General features: G+C 39.3%; 1 protein-coding gene across 3 annotated transcripts in view; it reads left to right on the top strand.

The window, feature by feature from the left end:
• Window positions 1–10,124, top strand: part of LOC126268182 (cell growth regulator with RING finger domain protein 1-like) — a 357,652-nt gene extending 347,528 nt beyond the window's left edge. For all 3 annotated transcript variants that reach the window (XM_049973786.1, XM_049973784.1, XM_049973785.1), the window contains 4 exons: window positions 2,891–3,062; window positions 7,046–7,187; window positions 7,278–7,385; window positions 9,215–10,124. In XM_049973786.1, coding sequence (XP_049829743.1) covers window positions 2,891–3,062; window positions 7,046–7,187; window positions 7,278–7,385; window positions 9,215–9,595 — 803 coding nt within the window. In that variant the 3' untranslated portion in view covers window positions 9,596–10,124. The remainder of the gene's footprint in view (window positions 1–2,890; window positions 3,063–7,045; window positions 7,188–7,277; window positions 7,386–9,214) is intronic.
• Window positions 10,125–25,544: the final 15,420 nt, after the last annotated feature.

The raw sequence follows: 25,544 nt of genomic DNA, 5'->3' as shown, positions 1-25,544 counted from the left end.
GTGGTTGGGAAAGGAGTGAGACAGGGTTGTAGCCTCTCCCCGATGTTATTCAATCTGTATATTGAGCAAGCAGTAAAGGAAACAAAAGAAAAATTTGGAGTAGGTATTAAAGTCCATGGAGATGAAATAAAAACTTTGAGGTTCGCCAATGACACTGTAATTCTGTCAGAGACACCAAAGGACTTGGAAGAGCAGTTGAATGGAATGGATAGTGTCTTGAAAGGAGGATATAAGATGAACATCAACAAAAGCAAAACATGGATAATGGAATGTTGTCGAATTAAATCAGGTGATGCTGAGGGAATTAGATTAGGAAATGAGACACTGAAATTAGTAAATGAGTTTTGCTATTTGGGGAGCATAACTGATGATGGTCGAAGCAGAGAAGATAAAAAATGTAGACTGGCAATGGCAAGGAAATCGTTTCTGAAGAAGAGAAATTTGTTAACATCGAGTATAGATTAAAGCTTGAGGAAGTCATTTCTAAAAGTATTTGTATGGAGTGTTGCCATGTATGGAAGTGAAAAATGGACGATAAATAGTTCGGACAAGAAGAGAATAGAAGCTTTCGAAATGTGGTGCTACAGAAGAATGCTGAAGATTAGATGGGTAGATCACATAACTAATGAGGAAGTATTGAATAAGATTGGGGAGAAGAGAAGTTTGTGGCACAACTAGACTAGAAGAAGGGATCGGTTGGTAGTACATGTTCTGAGACATCAAGGGATCACCAATTTAGTATTGGAGGGCAGCGTGGAGGGTAAAAATCGTAGAGGGAGACAAAGAGATGAATACATTAAGCAGATTCAGAAGGATGTAGGTTGCAGTAGGTACTGGGAGATGAAGAAGCTTGCACAGGATAGAGTAGCATGGAGAGGTGCATCAAACAAGTCTCAGGACTGACGACGACGCCGACGACGACGACCCACCCCCCATTCTGACGACGACGACGACGACGACGACCCACCCCCCATTCTGACGACGACGACCCACCCCCCATTCTGACGACGACGACCCACCCCCCAATCTGACGACGACGACGACGACCCACCCCCCATTCTGACGACGACGACGACGACGACGACGACGACGACGACGACGACGACCCACCCCCATTCTGACGACGACGACGACGACGACGACCCACCCCCCATTCTGACGGCGACGACGACCCACCCCCCATTCTGACGACGACGACGACGACGACGACCCACCCCCCATTCTGACGGCGACGACGACCCACCCCCCATTCTGACGACGACGACGACGACGACGACGACGACGACCCACCCCCCATCTATCAGTAACTTGTTAACTAGATTTTCCACGCTATGCCCATCAGTTATTAATGTGTCATCTACCCTTAATGTATTTGCTCATGTTCCTTTCTGGTTCTACTAGTCTCCTCTTTCACTATATCCCATACTGTTTTTATTTTGTTCCATGACACTGCTATCTTCTTCTTGTAGTGCATTTGTTTAGATGTCTGAATTACTTTCTTAAATATTTTACAGTATTCCTTGTATTTAGCTAAATCATCAGTATTGGTGCTATTGTTGGTCGACATATATTTTCCTTTTTGTCTCACAGGTAATCTTTATTCCTTGTGTAATCCATGGTTTTATTACAGACTTCTGTTTAATTCGAGTAACTTTTAGAGGAAAAAAGTTTTCAAACATGGTACTGACATTGCTCATGAATGTGTTATATTTTTCATTCATGTCACGAGCACTAGAAACATCTTTCCAGTTCATATCTTTGAGCAGTTTTCTAAAACAATCAATTTTTGTTTGATTGACTACTCCCCTGAACTCAGATTTAGCAGTCTTGATAATCTGCTTAGAATTTACACCTAAAACATGGAGCTGCATGTCATGATCTGATAGTCCATTTATTACAGGTTTTATGATATGATTTTGTTCCTTTGATTTGTCTATAAAAATGTTATCAATTGCTGTCCTTGAGGATTTAGTGATCCTAGTTGGAAAGTTTTGCAGTGTGAGTTAGATTGAAAGACAACGTTTACTAGCTGCAGTAAATGTTTACTGGAAGATTGCATTAGAAAATCTGTATTAAAGTCACCAGCAATCAAAATTTCTTTGTTTCTTCCTGTTAAATAACCCAAAAGAGCTTCTAGATGGTCTATGAATAGATTATAATTTCCTGCAGGTGCTCGGTAAATAGTTACTATTATATAGGATCTGTTATGGAACTCTACTTTTGTTGCACATGCTTCTAGAATTTATTAATGTCAATGTTCTTGAATGTATGGCAGTTTTCAATAAATGTGGCAACTCCTCCTCCATCCATATCTACTCTGCAGAAGGAGGAAGCTAGCTTAAATCCTGAAATGTCTAACATATTTATACCAGTGTTCTCTTGATGTTCAGAGAGGCAGATTATGTCAATTTGGTTAGATGAATTCATTTCATCTATACAAATGAGTACTTCATCAAGTTTATTTCTGAGTCTCAGAATGATCTGGTGTAATAAAGATAACTGATACTGCGTACTAATGGGATTATAACTGCTTTGGTGAAGATGAACTAACTGGCAGTTTCTGATGACTTTCTGTTAAACATTGTTTGGATGGAGACTGTATGCTAAAATCTGACTCCTGTTCATCTGTTTTCAGAGAGAGAGAGAGAGAGAGAGAGAGAGAGAGAGAGAGAGAGAGTGTTTATAAACTTGTACCGTAGATAACACATTGTAATGGCAGTATTTACATGAAAATCCCATAACATAAAAAAAATTCACTGAATGACAAGATTATAATGCTACAATGATCTTGAGCATAAAGTTTGTACAGAAAGATAGATCTGAAAAACATCACTAGTTTTAGTAGCACTTACTTTTTGGTACATTGTAAAATCTTACCTGTCTGTTGCAGATTTGCAGTGTGTGATATCAAGTCAAGTTCCTTACACACTACAGGCCTTCTGGGGAGTTTCTATCAGAGAGCTGCACCTTTTCCTATGGAGACCTTGGAGTGTACTGCAAAAGGAAGTTGAACAAGGAAACTTACTACAGGGTTTCTATCAACAGAAGGGAGCAGTTGTACAGTATCCTTTCATTATTATATTTGTGTTCATTATTCTGTCACTAAACAAGGTCTGAGAGAAAATAAGCCTAATAGTATCTTAAAATGAAACAAAGACAGCAGCCAAGAAATTTTATATGAAGTAGTTTGTAACAATTATAATCTTTTATTTAACACTTCTGCCTTAGTCTATGACATCAAGTGCTTTATAAAATTGTGTGGTAGAAGTTTATGAAATAATTTCCACTGGTTCAGTCACTCTTTACTAATATTTAATTAGCACGACACATCTTGGCAGCATGTTGCCATCGCAGGTGCGTTCCATTTACATGGACATTACATTTTTTGAAGTGCAAATAAGTCTATTTGGTGTGTGCGCGCCAATGAGATTACGTGCTGAAATACAATCATTTCTGTTGGGAATTTATAGTTGTCTGGCACACAGCACACAATGACAACAGATCACAGCATAACACTTTCACATGCGAATACAAACAGCTGTTTAAGTGCATTGTGCTAGTTACTTAACAGTGAAAAGTCACTGAATCATTAGAAATTATTTCATGTTGTTGCAGTCCTCAAAACATTACATACAAAATGGATGAATTTAAGTTTAAATATGGTGGAAGCTTGGTTGTGCTTCACTGAATGATGCACCCTGTGCTGGGACAGAATAAACATTACACAATCATACATCAAATAAACTCCCACAGTTTTCTGTGGTAAATGAAGTCCAATTAATATACCAAGAGGGGAGGAGTAATAATAATTGAGTCTCCTTACATGTACATATCTTGACAAATGCTGGACATCATGTGCTATGCTTGAAGGCAGAAATTGACAACTCAAGCATTAAAGTAAAAACTATCTGGAAATTTGTAAAGAAGGAAACGGGGAAAAATGTAGTTTGCAGTGAAAATATCCAAATCAAAAGTGAGGGTAATCTTGTTAGCGATCCAAAAACAATTGCAGACAAATTCAACAACAATTTTTTAACAGTAACATAAAAAATAGGCTTACAAGAGTCCATGAAGCAAGCCATCCATCTTTTGAAAGCTAGAGTACCTGGTTCAGTACAACACACGAAGGTAAAACCAGTCACTGTTCAAGAAATTGAATGAGTTATTAAATCCCTGAAAAGTAAAAAGTCTGCTGGAATTGACATTTCAAACAAGTTATTAAAATACTACTCCAGCCATGTAAATAAAGTCGTTCGCCACATTTTTGATCAGTCACTTAAGCAAGGAATAGTTCCTGAGAGGCTTAAGTATGCAGTTGTAAAACCGCTATATAAGAAGGTGGATAAGACTGATACTGCTAACTATAGGCCAATATCACTACTGACAAGCTTTTCAAAGGTTTTAGAGAAACTAATGCATACCAGAATAGTTAAGCATCTCGGTGAACACATTACCTTCAGCAAAAGTCAGTTTGGATTTCAGAAAGGTTTGTCAACAGAAGATGCAATATTTGCATTTACTGGCAAACTCTTGGAATCTATCAACAAAAAACTGAAAGTGATTTGCATATTTTGTGACCTAACAAAAGCATTTGACTATGTAAATCACCAAATTCTTTTATAAGAAGCTGCACATCTCAGTATAAGTGGTGCAGCAGGGAAATGGCTTGACTCATATCTGTCAAACAGGAAACAAAAAGTTGTAGTAGATAGTCAAGATGGTGTCGCAGTATCTTCAGAATGGGGTACCATCACATGTGGAGTGCCATAGGGCTCAGTTCTGGGCCCCCCCTACTTTTTATTATATTTATAAATAATCTCCCTCTCTCTACGGTATATTGTAGATTCACCATTTTGGTGGATGACACTACACTAATATTGATAATTCAGTAGATAAACTGCAAATAAGGTTTTAAATGAAATGGTGAACTGGTTCAACATGAATGGTCTTTCTTTAAATCACTGAAAAACAAACTACATTCAGCTCCACAAAACATCCAAAGATGAGGAAATAGTATTAAAAATGGGTGAGCAGACAATAACCACAGTAGATTCCTCAAAATACCTAGGCTTGCATATTGGTAGCAAACTGAAGTGGTCAAACCACATTGTGGATCTATGCAAAAGACTAAGTTCAGCAACATATGCATTGCGCATTGTTTTTTCTAATAGAAATATAATCTCTTGTTTAAAAAAACCTTTAGGCAGTTCCTATTGCAAGGATCATTTTATACAATGGAAGAGTTCCTGAACTACATTGTTTAACATTTCTTGTATTGTAAATTACAAATGTATCTCCAAATTTGTATTTGTAATACCGAATATTTTTATTGTAAACATATAGTTTGCAAAATTTATTTCTCTGTAACACTCATTATTTTGTAATCTTTATCTATCTCTAAAATGTATTTTTTGTAGTGGGACCTAAGTTGCTGTTTGCTGTTTTGTTTTATGTACTACCATAAATTCTGGCCAAAGGCTTGTAAAATTAACACGTTACATATCCTGTGATAGTGTCACAACATGGATCACTGGAACAAGAGATAAATAAATAAAGAGGAAGTAACTTTAAATACTATTGAACTGAACACTCGCTGCAATTTTAAATTGTTGTTGGTTGGCAGTCTTGAGTCACAGATGCATCACATTGTTGCAACTATGAATGCACCACAGTCTCCAAACATACAAAAACAGCAACAAGCACATTAATTGCCTGTAAAATCCGAGATATTAATTAAATAATAATCTACTATTTCTGTAAGCAGTGCCACCATTTCATTTTTAAATCCATAAACCAAAGTGACACTACTGACATTGCTGAACACAAGGATGAACACACAAAATGTAGTACACATGAAACTGTGGATTATGCAGACAAAAATATTAATAGAAAATTAATAATAAATCATACATATTAGTCAATTCTGATTGTATTAACATGAAATGCTTGAGCTAGTTTATAGTAACATTTAAGTCTGACAGTTATGTGTAAGGCAATCAAAAAATGCATCCATTCTTCCCCTATCACCCTTGTAATATAAATCTAAACTAGAAGTCATGCTGAATAATTGTTGGGAACCCGTACGTCTTCCAGTACCTGCCTGGATAAATCCTATCAAAAAAAGGTGAGGGTATACCACCTTCAGTAGTGCTATTGATTTCTCTTCCCCCCCCCCCCCCCCTCCCTGCCCTCATGGCCCTCCACCCCATTTTTTCACACACCAGCTTACCACTGCTGGAATAATAACACTGAAATCGCTAAAAATAAAAGCCTATTCTGTACATTACAAACATCTGCAGAGACTTAACTTATCGATTGTGCGATTTTTCACTCCACAATGTTGCAGAACATACAGTTATGTAACACTGTTAACTTTCATTCTTTGACTTCAGAAAAATTGTTAATCAGGAGAAACACACACATTAAAAGCAGTGATTCAAAATACTGAGTATGATTACTGAATTGTCCGTAACACTTAGGTACACAAGTAAATAAATTATAAAGAAAGGTACCATAATAACAATAAACCTTGAAAAAGATTTTAAAGTTTCCCTTCGGAGGGAGAGGGGCTGGGATGTTTGATATAGGAAGAATGAGGATTGGTAACAGGAGCTCTCGTGCATCACCAAATTCCTATATCATGCCATTGTATGAATGACAATGACTTTATAAAATGAAAATCCCTCCCCCCCCCCCCCCCCCCACACACACACACAAATCAGGAGTGTCTAAAGGGAAGTGACCATATTTTTTTCCCTTTAGGACTGTCAGTTGCTTGGGCCTCTTACGAATTTTTTATATGCCACATTCCCTCCTTTTCATCAGCTTCTCTATCAGCATCTAAAAGAGAGAGAATGTATTTCATGCAAAAAATTCCATAGTTCAATTTTCTAGAATTTCTGGAAAGATATTTTACATGCTTGGGTTTAGAGTACTGAACATTACCTACTTTTGTTTGCTAATTCTATTTATGTGGCAAAATGTCTTTACAATCATTCTGCTCAATGTCAGTGAGTATGCAATAAGACCCTTAACACAGTCCTAGCAAGTCCAACCATGGAGATGAACTGTTTACACTGCACTTGCCTCAGCCAGAGCTTGACTTGGGTACTCCACCACGCCTGTGTTATCCTCTGGTTGTTTTCCTGATAAGGAAGGACAGTCACACAATGCATCCTGATGAGACGGTAAGATGCTGGTATAAAAATAAATGCAAGAAATATCGGCAGTATATAACACTTGATGATTAATTAAGTATGTTGTGTTCAACATTTCAGGTGGCTTTAATCAATGTAATTCACATAAAGGATTCTGTTTGTACGTTGCCAACAAGTATTCTTGCTCAGTATTTGAAGCAAGCAAATGGTCAACTCTCCTGTTTGAAGGTATGTTAGAATGTCTGCACTCGTGCGTAGAGTGAGTGTGTGTGTACACACACACACACACACACACACACACACACACACACACACACACACACACACACACACACACACCCCTCTCTGATAAATGACTATAGCCTCTGGGGGGCCTCGGCCTTGACAGTCCTATTGTGCCTATCTACGACTCAACATCTCTGCTATATGGTGTGAGTAGCATCATTGTAAATATGGTTTCTCTCCTAAGAGTTGTTAGGTGCATTTTCTCTGGTGTTTTGACAGATATTTTCAATTAAAATTTTTTGCAATATGTAAATGGAGTTTGCCAATGCAAATACTGCTCATAGAGCCTTTTATGCAATCCCAGTGTCAATGGGAAGTGTACGTGTTTCTTGTCAAAAAATGAAAATGACTTTTAAAGCAGAATTTTACATTCCCAATCGATAGAGGTGTCCCAGATTAGTCTAATAAGATATTCATTTTATCAATATGCATTAACAGGAACAGTAAAACATGAAGAATAATCGGTACTCCAGCAGTGCTTCAGGATGGCAGCAGCAGTTTTTGCAGGCCAGGGAGTGTGGTGCCATCATCATTGGAGCACTAATTACTCTTCATGTTTTAATGTTCATGTTTATGTTAATGCATATTGATAAAACAAATATCACAAAAGACTAATTTGCAACCGCTCTATCAATTGGGCGCATAAAATTATGTTAAAAATAATTTTGTTTATAACACGAAGCAAACCAACGCATAAAAGATGTGATGAGCAGTATTTGTTTGAACTAGCTCCATACACTTTGCAAAAATAAAGTTGCAAATATATCCCAAAATACAGGAGAAACTGTGTAATGTCAGTCTGAGGAGCGAGAGGGTGTCAGGTTAAGTCGTCAAGCACAAACATCCATCTTCTATCTGCTACTAAAGCTCCACAAACCCAAGTTAACTAGCCTCCATATTGGATCATGATTGGTGATAATGCCTGCAAAGATATATCCTCTATCTTTGATGAACAGCATATCCAACCAATTTCTTGCAGCCTCTCTTCCTGCATCTAAAGACCTAATCACATCCTCCTCTGCCTTTCCACAGCTACTGTATTACAAATGAACAATTACTTGCTTGTCCCAGTACACTAACATCCAACAGACATACAAGGGGCGTTGGAAAAGTCCGACAAAAATAAAAATTACTTGAGTGTTTGACAATCACTCGACTTCCTTGATTCACACGAATGCCAAACACAAAGAAATAGACCAATATGGCAGAAACTTGGTGCGCGTTCTTTCCAAAGATGCTACTAACTAAACATGACCTTGATACGCGCCGGTGGTGCCATCTCTTGGATTTTTCACGGACTTTCCAAATGCCCCTTCCTATGGTCTTGGTTAAACCCACAACCTTGTACCTGACCGTTTTAGCAATCCACATTCTGATCGATAATTGTTTCTCTTTTACAACTGTGAACAGTATATGCCTGGTACCTTTCTACACCAACCTTTTTTTGGATCACTTAGATGGAACCATGTCACTACAAGACCAAATAAAATTGAAAGTATATATTTGTTATTACAGAAACTGTCCTATCAAACATCATGTATGGATCAGTGTGACAGTTTTGGGAACACCTTTTGGATTTGCAGATAATGGTGACACCTCTTGTCACACAACTTTTCTTTTAAATGCTTTTCCTTGAGGTTTTTTACTACCTTTAACAAATTTGGCTTAAGTACAGTAAAATTACTTGTCGACTCTTTTTATGTTTAATGATATTCATAAACGATGCAAAAATGGTGTTCTTTAAATATCATGAATTTAAATTTCTGTTACAGCAATTATATCTAGCAACTGGTAATCCTCTCACCTACGATGATGAACATCCTACGCAATCTCCTGCAGTAGTGTGTACAGAAGATGAAGTAGGATCAGTGTGGCAGTCTGCAGGGGAACAACTGTGTGTTGTATGCCAACATTTTCCCCTTTCAAGAGCTCTTTTACCTTGCCGCCATACCTGCATCTGTGCCAGCTGCTTTGGTAAACTTGATCGCTGCCCAATGTGCCGCAGTCCAATACGCAGCTACTTTTGTATACGAAGTGAAGAGTACATGCCTGTTGAGCCAGGAATCAAGCCATCTGCAAAGATGGCACAACCAATGCGCTGGCTTCATGATCTCAATGACCGCCTTACAGATTTCTTAGGATTTCAGCGGTGAAATCTGTGGAGTGAAACAGATGTTACCATTTGAACTGAAACTGCGATTTGTGGTTATGCGTTACAGTTGTAAAATAAAGGGCACAGTGTGCCTAAACTGTAAATACCATTACATAAAGGTTTCTGCTGTGTAGAAAGAAGAGGGGGAAGTAGAGAGAGAGTAAATGTGTGTGTGTGTGTGTGTGTGTGTGTGTGTGTGTGTGTGTGTGTGTGTGTGTGTGTGTGTGTGTATTTTATTTATGTAGAAAGAAGTATCCATAATGCAAAGTCAACCACAGTTTTATCTGCACTTTGCTGCAAGACTTAACATCATTTGATAAACTGACCAAATTGTTGTATATTTCATGAAATTGTAGTTATATATTTAATTTCAGAGAGCGATTTCTCTGCTTATTACATCTGGGGAAATGTAAAAATACTCTGTAGAATGATATTCCATTCATAGACAACTAACAAGAATGATTGTTCTGTTTCATAGAACATGTAAATAGTAGTTAAGTATTCCTAAAATAAAAAGTGATACGCTGATATCTGTTTTGTATTGATTTATGTTGCTCTTTTTTATGTTACACTGATCATTTAGTATCACTTTCTCTGCACAGTGAGATAATGTTAACAAAGTTTGATGGTTTCTATGAAATGATATCCAGTTGCCCTGTTGCTTACACATGGAATATCTTGAAGGGAAAAAATGCGGGTGAGGGATGTGGTTCTGGAACAACGATGACCACTGTGTGGAACTCATTTACACTAAAGAGTACAAAGGTCTCAAGATTCAAGCACAAAATTGTTTGAATATCCTTTAACAGATTGCATGCAAAGTGTCTTACAATCACTCCAATTTTTTGTGATTTTTCCCCTTTTATATGTAAAACTGCCACTATTTGAGTAATTCTCAGAAATTTGATTATATCTTTCAGACATCATTTATCTTAATTTAATAGTCAACAGCTTTGCTCTAATCACAGACTCACTGAGCAGCTCAAATCACTGATCACGAATATTATAAAGGTAGGGGTGTGCGCATTCGTTTTCTACATCTCCTCCTAAAACAATGGACTGATTTCAATCAGACTTCGTACAGATATCCCTTACTGTCAGGCAAGAGTCACTTTGGGGGTAAGAACCACCTACGTACCATCGTTCACGAGACATGAAGTCACAAACAGTGAGATGTGCAAAAAACTGTACATTGTGTGTGATGTTTAAATTTATTATTTCTGTGCAACTAACTCTATTTGCAGTTAATATTGCAGACAGTATGTGCTGCTGAATGTACCTACAAAATTAGATCATTGTATGACACACAATTCAAGAGGTACCCTTTATTCCAACAGATCACCTATTTCACTTTACTAGACTGTAGTTTCCACTGAGACTTGCATTTGCCATTACAATTCATATGTGTCACATGGGCAGCCTATTTAATACTGCAGAGTGGATTTGACATCTCCATGTTTTTCTCTTGCACACCTTTGTTTGTTCAAAGTTGGACTCGTGCAAGACTTTCTTCATTGGTACTCCTGAACACATAACTAGAAATGTTGTTCTGAGTTAAAGATTAGATACTTCATATTTTGGATAAATGTTTCTTAATTTGCATACTGCACTTATACATTTGTGCATTATGCAAATTTCTTTATACAACTGTTACATAGTTTCAAAGGTGTTTAGTGAATATATGGAATGAATTATTTTTTTTTTTTTTTTTTTTTTTGTATTATGACAAAACAGTTCATTTCTTGTTTCCATTTCTAATACGAAACTGACACAATGAATAATGGGGCAATACTGGATTTGTCAGCTAGTGTGATTATGAACAGAGCATCGTGCACTGAAATATGTTGCACTCCCACCAGATAGTCCAGAATCAGGCCAAGTCCAACCCAGTTGAGTTGTGTGTTGCTGAAGCAAAACAAAAATAGGATAATAAAGTGTATTACATTCATATGGAAAACAAAGTGCAGACAAATAAAGTATGCTTCTGAAAATAAAACAATTTAAAAAAATGCTCAATGTGTCCCTGCTTTCTTGCACCAAAACTGATTTATGTTTTTGCTCAATGATCAAATCCCCAGGGTAATATAAGAAGGCCAACTGCAGAGTGTAGATTGTAGAGTAGAGTGTACAGTAGAGAGTAGTGTATGTGTTGTTTTGTCATAGGGCACTAAAGTAACATCTTGCAACATGCAGAGATAGAAGTTTTTCATGTTCTGGCAAAAATTTGGAAATATCAAATTCATATTAACACATCTTCATAAAATTACTACATTTTATCTGGTCATTGTTGATTCAGTCACTTTAATGTTTAAATTCACCCATTTAAACAAAGAATTGATTTCCCAGACTGATACCAGTTCCAAGTAGATTATACTAAACAGAGGCCCTCCTATCATTTTACTATACAAGGAATCAAAATGTAATACTTCTCACTCTCTACATTATATGCCAAAGTTTGTCACAAACACAACAAAATACATGACACTTGGCCTTTATTACCCATAGTCCAATCAGTTGCAAGCCCACACCAAGAATGCCCCATGATACCACAAATGTCATCCTGCTTCTACCGGTTCATCATGTGTCCTGAATTTCCAAGCAAAACTGCTTTACATCTACAACCACAAATCTGTTTGTAACACTTTAACAAGCACTGGTGTTTCATTTCTCCTTTAACCTATGTGACTCTGCACACTAGATCCAGTCCAAATGGGTGGTAGACTGATGTGTGTAATAAATTCGCTGGGATTCACAGGTTTAGAGCAGGCTTGTCCAGAGTGAGAAGCACTCTTTTGTGTTCAATGGAGGTTTAAAAGAGGTTACTTTTTCAGTCATTCGCAAATTCTCCTCCTGGCCCTTTTCATTCATATAGCCTCCATGCTTATGTAGCTCCATAAACATTAAATAGAAAAATTATAATTGTTAGGTAGGACGAAATGCTGCAATTAAATGATCTGCTTGGTTTAGATTAGATTAGATTAGATTTACTTTTATTCCATTTGATCTGCAGTGAGGTGGTCCTCCAGGATGTAGAACACGTCAGAAAAACAACAATACATGACAAATATTTACAACTCAAAACAAATAAGCTAATGTACCATTCCACAGGTCCCAAGTGGCATGGTCATCATTTTTTATTGAATGCTATATGCACTGAATTTAAAATAAGTTTTTTATTTATTTATAAGGTAATTAACATGTAATACAACTACTAAAAACTTATTTACAATCAACACATTACTGCACTGAAATTGTGCAGAAGTTATATTGTACTTTATATATAGACACACACGCATATCAGTTGGTTCTCCAGAGAAATTAATCAATGGAGTAGAAACAGTTGACCACCAATAAATCCTTTAGGCTTCTCTTAAAATGAATTTCATTGGTTGTTAAGCTTTTTATGGCTCCTGGCAAGTTATTGGAAATGTGTGTTCCTGTATAATGCACACCTTTTTGTACAAGACTAAGTGACTTTAAATCCTTGTGAAGATGATTCTTATTTCTAGTATTGATTCCATGAATTGAGCTGTTGGTTCAAAAAAGTGATATATTTTTGACAAATTTCATTAAGGAATAAATATATTGGGAAGCAGTAGTTAGTATCCCTAGTTCCCTAAACAGGCTTCTGCAGGATGTTCTTGAGTTCTCACCACATAACTCTTACTGCATGTTTTTGTGCCTGGAAAACTTTAGCTTGGCTTGATGAATTGCCCCAAAAAATAATCCCATATGACATTATGGAATGAAAGTAAGCATAGTAGCCAGCTTTTTCATTTTTATATCCCCTATGTCTGACAATTCGCATTGCAAATAGAGATTTGTTAAGACGTGTTCTGTGGTGTGCTTTGCTTTTTCCCAGTTGAATTTATTATCAAGCTGTAATCCCAAGAATTTAACTCTGTCCATTTCTGTCTGTGTGTCATCGTATGTTAGGCATATATTAGTGGGACACCCCTTACAAGTTCTGAACTGCATGTAGTGTGTTTTTACAAAGTTTAGTGACAAAAAATTGGCTAGGAACCAGTGATTAATGTCCACAAATATTTTATTAGCTGACCTTTCTAAGACTCCACTTGATTTGCTATTTACTGCAATGTTTGTATCATCAGCAAACAAAACGAACTTTGCTTCTGGTAATGTTACTGATGAAATGTCATTGACATACACAAGAAAAAGTAAGGGCCCTAAAGTGGAACCTTGTGGGATCCCACATGTAATTAGTTCCCAGTTAGATGATGCCTGATAGCTTGATACATGTCTCTTTCCTAATAACACCCTTTGCTTCCTGCTAGAGATATAAGATTTGAGCCATTTTGCAGCATTTCCTGTTACACTATAATATTCTAATTTACTTAAAAGCATACTGTAATTTACACAGTCAAATGCCTTCGACAGATCACAAAATATAGTAGCTGCCAGCAATTTTTTGTCTAATGAATTAAGCACATTTTCACTGTAAGTGCAGATAGATAGCCTTATCAATAGCAGAACCTTTTAGAAATACAAACTGTGACTTTGACAGTATGTTATTTGAGATAAGATGGTTATAAAGCCAACTGTAAATTACTTTTTCTAAAATTTTTGAGAATGCTGGCAAAATGGAAATTGGATGGAAATTTGATGCTATTTCTTTATCTCCCTTCTTAAACAGTGGCTAAACTTCAGCATATTTCAACCATTCAGGAAATATTCCACTGATAAATGACTGTTTACACAGATGGCTTAATATGTTACTTAGCTCAGAATCACATTCCTTAATTAGCTTTGTTGATATTTCACCATACCCACTAGGTGTTTTTGATTTTAAAGATTTTATGATGGACATTATTTCTGATGGGTTAGTGGGGGTCAAATTCATATTATGGAAGTTACTTGAAATGTCTGGTCTGAGATATTCCGTAGCAGCATCTACAGAACCTGACAACCCCATATTGACATTAACAGTTATGAAATGTTTGTAAAAAGTTCTGCAACACTATACACATCTCTCACCAATGATCATCTACTCTCACTGCTATTTGTCCCTCTTCATGTCTGCTTCTACTGGTCTCCTCCTTCACTATATCCCATATTGTCTTTATTTTGTTATCTGATATGACTATCTTTCCCTTGTAATATATTTGCTTTAATGTCCGTATTACAGTCTTTAATATTTTGCAGTATTTCTTGTAATGTGCTATAGCATCAACATTGGAACTGTTTCGGATTGACAGATACAGTTTTCTTTTTGTTTTACAAGATACCCCTGTTCCTAGAGTAATCCATGGCTTCTTTGTAGACTTAGCTCTAACCTTGGTAAGTTTTGGGAGAAAACAGTGTTCGAATAAGGTAAGCACTTTATTGGCCAAAGTGTTATATTTTTCATTCATGCCATGAGCACTGTAAACATCAGTCCAGTGAATGTCTCTGAGGAGTGTCCTAAAATAATCAATTTTTGGCTTATTGATTACCCTCTTGAGCTCAGATTTAACAGCTTTTATATCCTGTTCAGTGTTAACATTTAACAGAAGGAACTGCATGTAATGATCTGAGAGGCCATTGACTATTGGTTTTGTAATATAATTTTGTTCATAGGACTTTTCTATAAAGATATTATCAATGGCTGTTTGTGAGCAATTGGCTACCCTAGTGGGGAACTTTACAGTGGGAATTAAGTTGAATGATAATGTTGATAGCTCAAATAAGTCCTTATTGGGAGTCTTTAAGGAAATCTACATTGAAATCACCAGCAACCACTACTACTTTGTTTCTGGTTGTTAAATGGGCCAGTACAGCTTCAAGGTGGTTTACAAACACATTAAAGTTACCTGCAGGTGCTCGATATACACTTAATACACTCCTGGAAATTGAAATAAGAACACCGTGAATTCATTGTCCCAGGAAGGGGAAACTTTATTGACACATTCCTGGGGTCAGATACATCACATGATCACACTGACAGAACCACAGGCACATAGACACAGGCAACAGAGCATGCACAATGTCGGCACTAGTACAGTGTATATCCACCTTTCACAGCAATGCAGGCTGCTATTCTCCCATGGAGACGATCGTAGAGATGCTGGATGTAGTCCTGTGGAACGGCTTGCCATGCCATTTCCACCTGGTGCCTCAGTTGGACCAGCGTTCGTGCTGGACGTGCAGACCGCGTGAGAAGACGCTTCATCCAGTCCCAAACATGCTCAATGGGGGACAGATCCGGAGATCTTGCTGGCCAGGTTAGTTGACTTACACCTTCTAGAGCACATTGGGTGGCACGGGATACATGCGGACGTGCATTGTCCTGTTGGAACAGCAAGTTCCCTTGCCGGTCTAGGAATGGTAGAACGATGGGTTCGATGACGGTTTGGATGTACCGTGCACTATTCAGTGTCCCCTCGACGATAACCAGAGGTGTACGACCAGTGTAGGAGATCGCTCCCCACACCATGATGCCGAGTGTTGGCCCTGTGTGCTTCGGTCGTATGCAGTCCTGATTGTGGCGCTCACCTGCACGGCGCCAAACACGCATACGACCATCATTGGCACCAAGGCAGAAGCGACTCTCATCGCTGAAGACGACACGTCTCCATTCGTCCCTCCATTCACGCCTGTCGCGACTCCACTGGAGGCGGGCTGCACAATGTTGGGGCGTGAGCGGAAGACGGCCTAACGGTGTGCGGGACCGTAGCCCAGCTTCATGGAGACGGTTGCGAATGGTCCTCGCCGATACCCCAGGAGCAACAGTGTCTCTAATTTGCTGGGAAGTGGTGGTGCGGTCCCCTACGGCACTGTGTAGGATCCTACGGTCTTGGCGTGCAACCGTGCGTCGCTGCGGTCCGGTCCCAGGTCGACGGGCACGTGCACCTTCCGCCGACCACTGGCGACAACATCGATGTACTGTGGAGACCTCACGCCCCACGTGTTAAGCGATTCGGCGGTACGTCCACCCGGCCTCCCGCATGCGCACTATACGCCCTCGCTCGAAGTCCGTCAACTGCACATACGGTTCACGTCCACGCTGTCGCGGCATGCTACCAGTGTTAAAGACTGCGATGGAGCTCCTTATGCCACGGCAAACTGGCTGACACTGACGGCGGCGGTGCACAAATGCTGCACAGCTAGCGCCATTCGACGGCCAACACCGCGGTTCCTGGTGTGTCCGCTGTGCCGTGTGTGTGATCATTGCTTGTACAGCCCTCTCGCAGTGTCCGGAGCAAGTATGGTGGGTCTGACACGCCGGTGTCAATGTGTTCTTTTTTCCATTTCCAGGAGTGTATTATGAAGGATTTTTTGTGAAATTCTACCTCTGTTGCACATACTTCCATATGCTGTTCTAGGCAAAATTTATGAATGTCTGTGTTCTTAAATTTATGACAGTTCCTGATGAATGTGGCAACTCCTCCTTTCTCCATTTCTGATCTACAAAAGTGAGATGCTAACCTAAACCCTGTAACACTTAAGTTCTATACCAGCGGTCACATAATGTTCAGAGAGGCAGATTGTCAGCTGGGTTTGAAGACTCTTAATTCATCGATGCAGATATTTAATTCATTAATTTTATTTCTCAGTCCTCTAATATTTTTATGCAATAGAGATAGCTGACATTTCACATTGACTGAGTTAAATTGGGCAGAGTTAAAATATCTGCTGACTGTCGAAAATTATTAACCAATAGCTGTTTATGCTGATGTAATAAGCTAGAATTATGTTTTTTTGGTTTCTTTCTCAAACTGAAGGTTTGTCTCAGTCCTAACCTCTCTCAAAATTTGGTTTTTTTCTGTCCTCACTATCTTAAAAAAGGGTCTTTTCTGAACCCTATAACTACTGGTAGTTTATCACTCTTGCGCTAGACTATCAATTTTATGAAGAACATTCAAGACTAGTCCACAACAAACCCCTAAAACATCAGACTTTGAACAAACCTTTTGAGCCCAGATTTAATTCCAAGTTAATTTTAAGCAAAATGTATAGTTCATTGATTTGTGCATAGAATCGGGACCTTTGCCTTTCGTGGGCAAGTGCTCTACCAACTGAGATACCCAAGCATGACTTGCAGCTTTACTTCTGCCAGTACCAGGCGAGGTACTGGCAGAAGTAAAGCTGTGAGGACGGGGCATAAGTCGTGCTTGGGTAGCTCAGTTGGTAGAGCACTTGCCCGCGAAAGGCAAAGGTCCCGAGATAGTCTCCATCCGGCACACAGTTTTAATCTGCCAGGAAGTTTCATATCAGCGCGCACTCCACTGCAGACTGAAAATCTCAACAGGACTGGACTGGATTGGACTGGACTAGATTGTTTGGGGGGGGGGGGGGGGGGGAGAGAAGAGAACAAACGGTGAGGTCATCGGTCTCATCGGATTAGGGAAGGACGGGGAAGGAAGTAGGCCGTGCCCTTTCAAAGGAACCATCCCAGCATTTGCCTAGAGTGATTTAGGGAAATTACAGAAAACCTAAATCAGGATGGCCAGATGCAGAATTGAACTGTCGTCCTCCCAAATGCGGGTCCAGTGTGCTAACCACTGCGCCACCTCCCTCGGTTCTCAAGAGGAGCTCTGCCAGCCACAAGATCCTCCACAAATCCCACGTACAGTATTTGGATATTTCTCAGGAAGGATGTTGGTGTCATATGAACCCCTTAGGACACAAGTTGTAAAACTCACATTATTCTTGTTCAGGGATGGTTTAGCTGTCAGCACACATTTTTCTGCTCATAGCAGGAACTTGCTAGAAATGCTCACTCACAGCCCAGGTCTGTAAACCTTTGTGTTTTAACGTGTGTGGTTACCACGTAAGTTATATTTGCTATGGTACTAGAATGCCACTTGCTCAACAGGATCTTGGCCCTACCTAAGAAACAAGGGAAAGTTAAATTACACTACTTGTCTTTTAAGGGACTCACATTACGTAACTGTAAACTCAAGCAAATATTTTTGCTGGTTAAGCAGGACTGTATAGAAGATGATCACACTCTTTTTTTCTTTCAGTCGGAGCTGCAGATTAAATGAGACTGTGATGAAACCACAACTACTTACACAAAACACTTCGCTTCAATAGGAAGATACAAATTTCAAATTGCATTCTGTGCCTGCACTTCAACACTATTACAGAGAGAGAGAGAGAGAGAGAGAGAGAGAGAGAGAGAGAGAGAGAGAGAGAGAGAGAGAGAGAGAGAGAGAGAGAGAGATATATATATGCTGAATTACTTCGGATCCACAGTACTTCTTGTCATACCTCACTGCATTAGATAATGGATCTAACAAAAAGTCCATGAATTGGTATTGTACAGAGTTATCACCTGTTATTAGTGAATTAGACATGAACTATACTGTACACTGACAACACATTGTCTTGCCATACTATTTAGGCACAGAAACCCAGAGTGTATATAAATATATTTTATGGCAAATGCAGGAAGCATAGTTTGATATTGTTGTTTGAAGAGTCAGAGTATGTAATAAATATTGGCCGAAACTTACTGAAGGTCACAGTTTCACAAAAATCACTTCCACCACATTAAAAATATTTCAGTCCACGACCAGTTTCAGGTTGTGCAGTTGGTATGGCCATTGTTAGTTATTTTCACGTTCCACAGATCATGCTACATGATAGATCATAATGATGTGGAAAAAGTCATTTTATTTTATCACAAATTAATTTGTGCATATGGATATAATATGAACATTTCTAAACATTTATTTCTCTTCTTTTTGGGAAAAAAATCAGATGTGAGTCAGTCAGTTCTACCTACCACCTTTTACACATTACAGTAATACAAATTCTTCTACGAAATAGGAGGAATTGTCAAGAAGAAACTTTCTCAGTTTGTTTCCAAATTTGTATCACGGGGTAAATGATCAAACAATTATGTTCCAGCATTGTGTACCCCTTTTTCGTGCTAAGGAAAAACTTTAATTTGGAGTAATGAATGTCATTTTTTCCTTCTGATATTGTAGTTATGTACATTATTGTTTCTTTCAAACTGTGGTGGATTATTTACAACGAACTTCATGGGGGAATAAATGTTGTGAAGCAGTAGTCAGAATTCCCCACTCCCACCAAAATGATCATAGGTGAGCTTCACATATTCTTCTTACAGCACATTTTGGCACAATGAAGGCTTCATTTCTTAAAGACGAATTACTCGATAACATTATTCTATAGGACATTATTAAATGAAAATATGCAACATACATCAACTTACTAATTTCTCTCCCCAAGATTTGGAATGACTCCAAGGGGATGAACTGAGTTACAAGAGTTCAGAATGTGCTTTACCCAATATCAATATAGACTCGTAACAGTTTCGAAGTTTCTACCCTATTTATTATTTCCTCTTCACATGTTACACTTACCAAGGGTGTAGTACCCCTAAATGAGCAGTTGTCTTTTTAAAAAATTGAGGGTGGGACCAATGGCAGAAATCCAGTCACTTATTCTTTAATGAACTTTGTTCACCATTTCTTCTGTTTCTGTATGTATGTTCGGATGGGTTAAAACACTAGTGTCATCTATAAAAAGAACTGATTCTGCTTGTTGTGTGTTAAATGGAAGATCGTCTACAGGATTGCCACAAGTTTAAGAATTTTCCCTGACAAATTTTGAGATCTCAAGGGTAATTAACGACATAAATTTACAAAAGATGTAAGGGCTTCAGTATTTCTAAACGTGTGAGCGAAAATCTTATGTTCTAGCATCAACACCTTTGTAATGAACTGTTTTCAGATGGAGGAAGCAAGACAAATGGTATATATTTTTCAATAAGATCACTGATGAAATTTTATTTCAATAAAACAAAACACATTTGAAAATACCTTCACCAATTTCAGATATAACCTCAGAAAGAAGTAGGCCTCTTGAAAGACGTGTATAAGGCAGGGAATAGTTGTGTAAACCAACACTGTAGGTGACCCCCCCACCCCACCCAAAGTTGTTTCTACTATGTTCGTTATTGTAAGTTATTTCCCATTGTATTATGTGAGTACATAGCATACAAACTGCAACAATTTTCTTCTTCCTTATCGTCCATACTGTCTAATATACAGGGTGTTTCAAAAATGACCGGTATATTTGAAACGGCAATAAAAAATAAAAGAGTAGCGATAGAAATACACCGTTTGTTGCAATATGCTTGGGACAACAGTACATTTTCAGGTGGACAAACTTTCGAAATTACAGTAGTTACAATTTTCAACAACAGATGGCGCTGCAAGTGATGTGAAAGATATAGAAGACAACGCAGTCTGTGGGTGCGCCATTCTGTACGTCGTCTTTCTGCTGTAAGCGTGTGCTGTTCACAGCGTGCAAGTGTGCTGTGTACAACATGGTTTATTCCTTAGAACAGATGATTTTTCTGGTGTTGGAATTCCACCGCCTAGAACACAGTGTTGTTGCAACAAGATGAAGTTTTCAACGGAGGTTTAATGTAACCAAAGGACCGAAAAGCGATACAATAAAGGATCTGTTTGAAAAATTTAAACGGACTGGGAACGTGACTGATGAACGTGCTGGAAAGGTAGGGCGACCGCGTACGGCAACCAGAGGGCAACGCGCAGCTAGTGCAGCAGGTGATCCAACAGCGGCCTCGGGTTTCCGTTCGCCGTGTTGCAGCTGTGGTCCAAATGACGCCAATGTCCACGTATCGTCTCATGCGCCAGAGTTTATACCTCTATCCATACAAAATTCAAACGTGGCAAACCCTCAGCGCCGCTACCATTGCTGCACAAGAGACATTCGCTAACGATATAGTGCACAGGATTGATGACGGCGATATGCATGTGGGCAGCATTTGGTTTACTGACGAAGCTTATTTTTACCTGGACAGCTTCGTCAATATACAGAACTGGCGCATATGGGGAACCGAAAAGCCCCATATTGCAGTCCCATCGTCCCTGCATCCTCAAAAAGTACTGGTCTGGGCTGCCATTTCTTCCAAAGGAATCGTTGGCCCATTTTTCAGATCGGAAACGATTACTGCATCACGCTATCTGGACATTCTTCGTGAATTTGTGGCGGTACAAACTGCCTTAGACGACACTGCGAACACATCGTGGTTTATGCAAGATGGTGCCCGGCCACATCGCACGGCCGACGTCTTTAATTTCCTGAATGAATATTTCGATGATCGTGTGATTGCTTTGAGCTATCCGAAACATACAAGAGGCGGCGTGGATTGGCCTCCCTATTCGCCAGACGTGAACCCCTGTGACTTCTTTCTGTGGGGACACTTGATAGACCAGGTGTACCGCCAGAATCCAGAAACAATTGAACAGCTGAAGCAGTACATCTCATCTGCATGTGAAGCCATTCCGCCAGACATGTTGTCAAAGGTTTCGGGTAATTTCATTCAGACTACGCCATATTATTGCTACGCATGGTGGGTATGTGGAAAATATCGTACTATAGAGTTTCCCAGACCGCAGCGCCATCTGTTGTTGACAATTGTAACTAATGGAATTTCGAAAGTTTGTCTGCCTGAAAATGTACTGTTGTCTCAAGCATATTGCAACAAACAGTGTATTTCTATCGCTGATAGTTTAGTTTGTATTGCCGTTTCAAATATACCTGCCATTTTTGAAACACCCTGTATAAACTACTTTTAAAGTATTTATAAAATCCCCACTCTGTACAATGTACTTTTAGTGAGACAGTCACAATTCCTGAAATCCATCACTTGTGGCCTCCAGCCTGCCGCAATCCTGGGTACATTTTTAAGCCATGAAAATCCACTACATTATGCCATACACAAACAGACTTGGCCTGCAGACAGGTTGGTGAGACTAGATCCGATGTGCAGGGCCTGCACATTAGTGGGAAACGACCCGATCTGTTAGATATACCCACAGAAATGGCCTACATTTTGGCCCATCGTGGAAGTCTGTATATGAGAGAGGACGTTTAGTTGCTCTCAAAGAAGGCGGTTGGGGTAATCGGTAAATCACTCAACATCTGAATGGGCGCTATGCCGCTAGTCGATGGTGTTCGCAGGATAGGGTGAACCATGGCCGAACACATCAAGAAGGAAATGATTGACAAAGAGAGATGGCGGAAGGAGAGGCCTGAGCAAACTTTCACTCAGAGCCCCAGGTTCACTGTTATCAGCGATATGATGTGCAACAGGTTCAATAGTGACAAGGGCCATAAATAGATGGCTCACAGAAAGGGGCTGAGCTCACGGCACCCCCTTGCACTTACCACCATTGATCTCAATACACAAAAAGCCCTGTTTGCAGTGGTGTTGGGCATATTTGGCCTGGAATCTCATTGACTAGAGTAGAATAGTCTTCAGTGATGAGGCCTGCTTCGAACTGAGCCTGTGACCAGTGAAACATTCTGGAGACACTCGTGCCCCCCCCCCCCCCCCCCCCCCAACAGACCTATCTGTTGCCTAGCATACAACCAGACAGACAGCCAACGATTTACGGTGCCATCTCATTTCGTAGCAGGACCTCTTTGGTTGTCATCCGTTGAAGCTTAACAGCACAGTGGTACGTCAACAATATTCTACACCCCCATTTCGTTGCCCTTCATGGAAAGCCACCGTAAGCTCACATTTCAGCAAGATAATGTCCGCCCGCACACAGCGGGAGTTTCTACTGCTTGTCTTTGTGCTTGCCATACACTACCTTGGCCAGCAAGGTCGCTGGATCTCTTCCTAATTGAGAAAGTTTGGTGCATTATTGGCAGGGCCCTCCTGCCAGCTCAGACCCAATTTGGCTTGATATTCCTCAACAGGACAACCACTAACTCTGTCAATCAATGCCAAGCTATTCATGTGTCATACAGGAAGACACCATGTTGATGAAATGAGCCTGCAGTGATCAATCCATGCAACAGATAACTTGTGCAAATGCTGTGAGAATCAATACTAATGAGGATAGGTAGCAACTCACCATAAAGATGATGGCTGAGCCACAGACACACACATAAGACAATCACACTCCCAAAACTAAATTTTTGGCCATAGCCTTTGTCAGAAAACAAGAGCAAACACACACACACACACACACACACACACACACACACACACACACACACACACAAAACTCGCAAAACTCGTGCACACGTGACCACTGTCTTCGGCTGCTGCATCAACAGTCTTTGAGAATCAGATCCAAACAAACCACTCCTCATGCCTGCCTCCCTCCCTCGCTCCCTCCCTCCCTCCCATCGGCAACTGCTAGGTTAGTGGCAAGAAGTGATGGCAGTACTGACTGCAAGCTGAAGGGAATGATAGAAAGGGGAAAAGCAGTAAGAATGATGGAGTAGGGAAGGCACACAGGTACTCAACTGCGCTCAGCTTGCGATGACACATGAAATTTCAGTAAACAAACAAAAAACAAGATTTTTCCAGTGTTTCCCTGACACGTTTGAAATTTCCTGATTTTTTTCAGAACTTGTGGCAACCCTGTACATATGAGGAACCTGAACGGACCTAAAATTAAGCTTTTGGGAATCCCATACATAATTTCTCCCTGGTCAGTTATGTCCACAGTCTATATTGGTTACATTGCTAAGTACAATTTTCTGAATTCTTTTCAGGAAATATATTGTCCATTGGCTGGCACAAAACTTCAATTTATCTAGCAGAATATTGGGATGCCCACAGTCAAATGCTTTAGGTAGGTTGCACAAAATACCATCGTAACGACTAATTAGATGTTAGATTTTGTTTTGATGCACAAAAACTCAAATCCACTGCAGTTTTCATCCTATGTATTGGGCATATGACTATAAAAGGGCTTTTTGGAGGATTTGTTGAACAGATGCCATATGTTGTATTATCAACCTGACTCCAGTTCAAAGGTCAGAGGAAGGAAGAACATACGGAATCCAACAGTGCTATGCCTATTCAAGTGGTGAGATGTTCAAACAAACTTTCAGACTGAAGACAGTGTTACTGGAGGGCAGAGTTCTTGGATTTTTGCACTGTTGCAATAGGGTGAGCATTCCATTGAAGTACTGTTCAGAATAGGTAAATTGATATTTTAGATGCTGACGTTGGTAATTTCATAGTTATGGGAAGTTTAATTTAATGCATTTGTAATTACAGAAATATCAGCGTAACTGTACATAAAAGAATACATGTTGTAATGAGGAAATATGTCGGAACAATCTAGTGCAACAAAGATTAAGCTTTAGTTCATCAAATAGTTTATTTAAAGGGGCAATTACTAGTTTCTTTGTCACTTCAGTATCTAGAAAACTATTAATTATATGCAACAGACATGTTGCTACGATTTATTTCAGTTATGTAGTGGCTGTGGACTAAACAAACCTCTTGCTTTTGGGGTGGTTTCATTTACCATACAATTTTCATTAACCAACTCTTCAGATAAAGCAAAATACTACTAAAACATGTGTGAATATTATCCTTCACATGTAATATTTTGAGAATAATTTTCATTCTTTCTTGTATGCAAAATATTTAAGTTCAGACGTGTTGCAGCACATCCACATGTGACCATTCAGGAATTGTTGTGGAGGAGTTGAAGGCCCTAGTACAAGAACTCTTAACCACTCAAGAGGCCACGACGGAAGCATGTTGCAGTGTGTACATTGTCATCTGTTGTGATTACACACCCTATTACGAACCATGTTCCACCTTTCGTAAGGTCCAGGGAGGCATCTTGGATCACAGGGACGTGAGCTGAAATAGCAGTATCACCAGTATTGTACAAGGAGTAGATATAAAAATTACACAATTTTTTGTTTGTTTACTAGTTCACGTCTACTGACCTGGCACCATTAAAAACTCCATCTACAGTACTGTTCCACTCTGATAGAAAAGCCAAACAACAATGCACAGCACATTAATAAGCTGGCATATCCAGTAATAAATAGTTTTCTGCATTTGAAGAGGAACAACACTGTAACAATCCATGCGCTTGACGACATATGAGGGCAGGAGGGAGGGTTTAATAAGGGTCTATCTGGACAAGATTCTTTACACAAAAAAAAATGCTTTCTTT

The sequence above is a fragment of the Schistocerca gregaria genome, chromosome 4 (assembly GCF_023897955.1).
Source record: "Schistocerca gregaria isolate iqSchGreg1 chromosome 4, iqSchGreg1.2, whole genome shotgun sequence".
NCBI lineage: Eukaryota > Metazoa > Arthropoda > Insecta > Orthoptera > Acrididae > Schistocerca > Schistocerca gregaria.
This window is presented reverse-complemented; position numbering and strand designations above follow the sequence as displayed.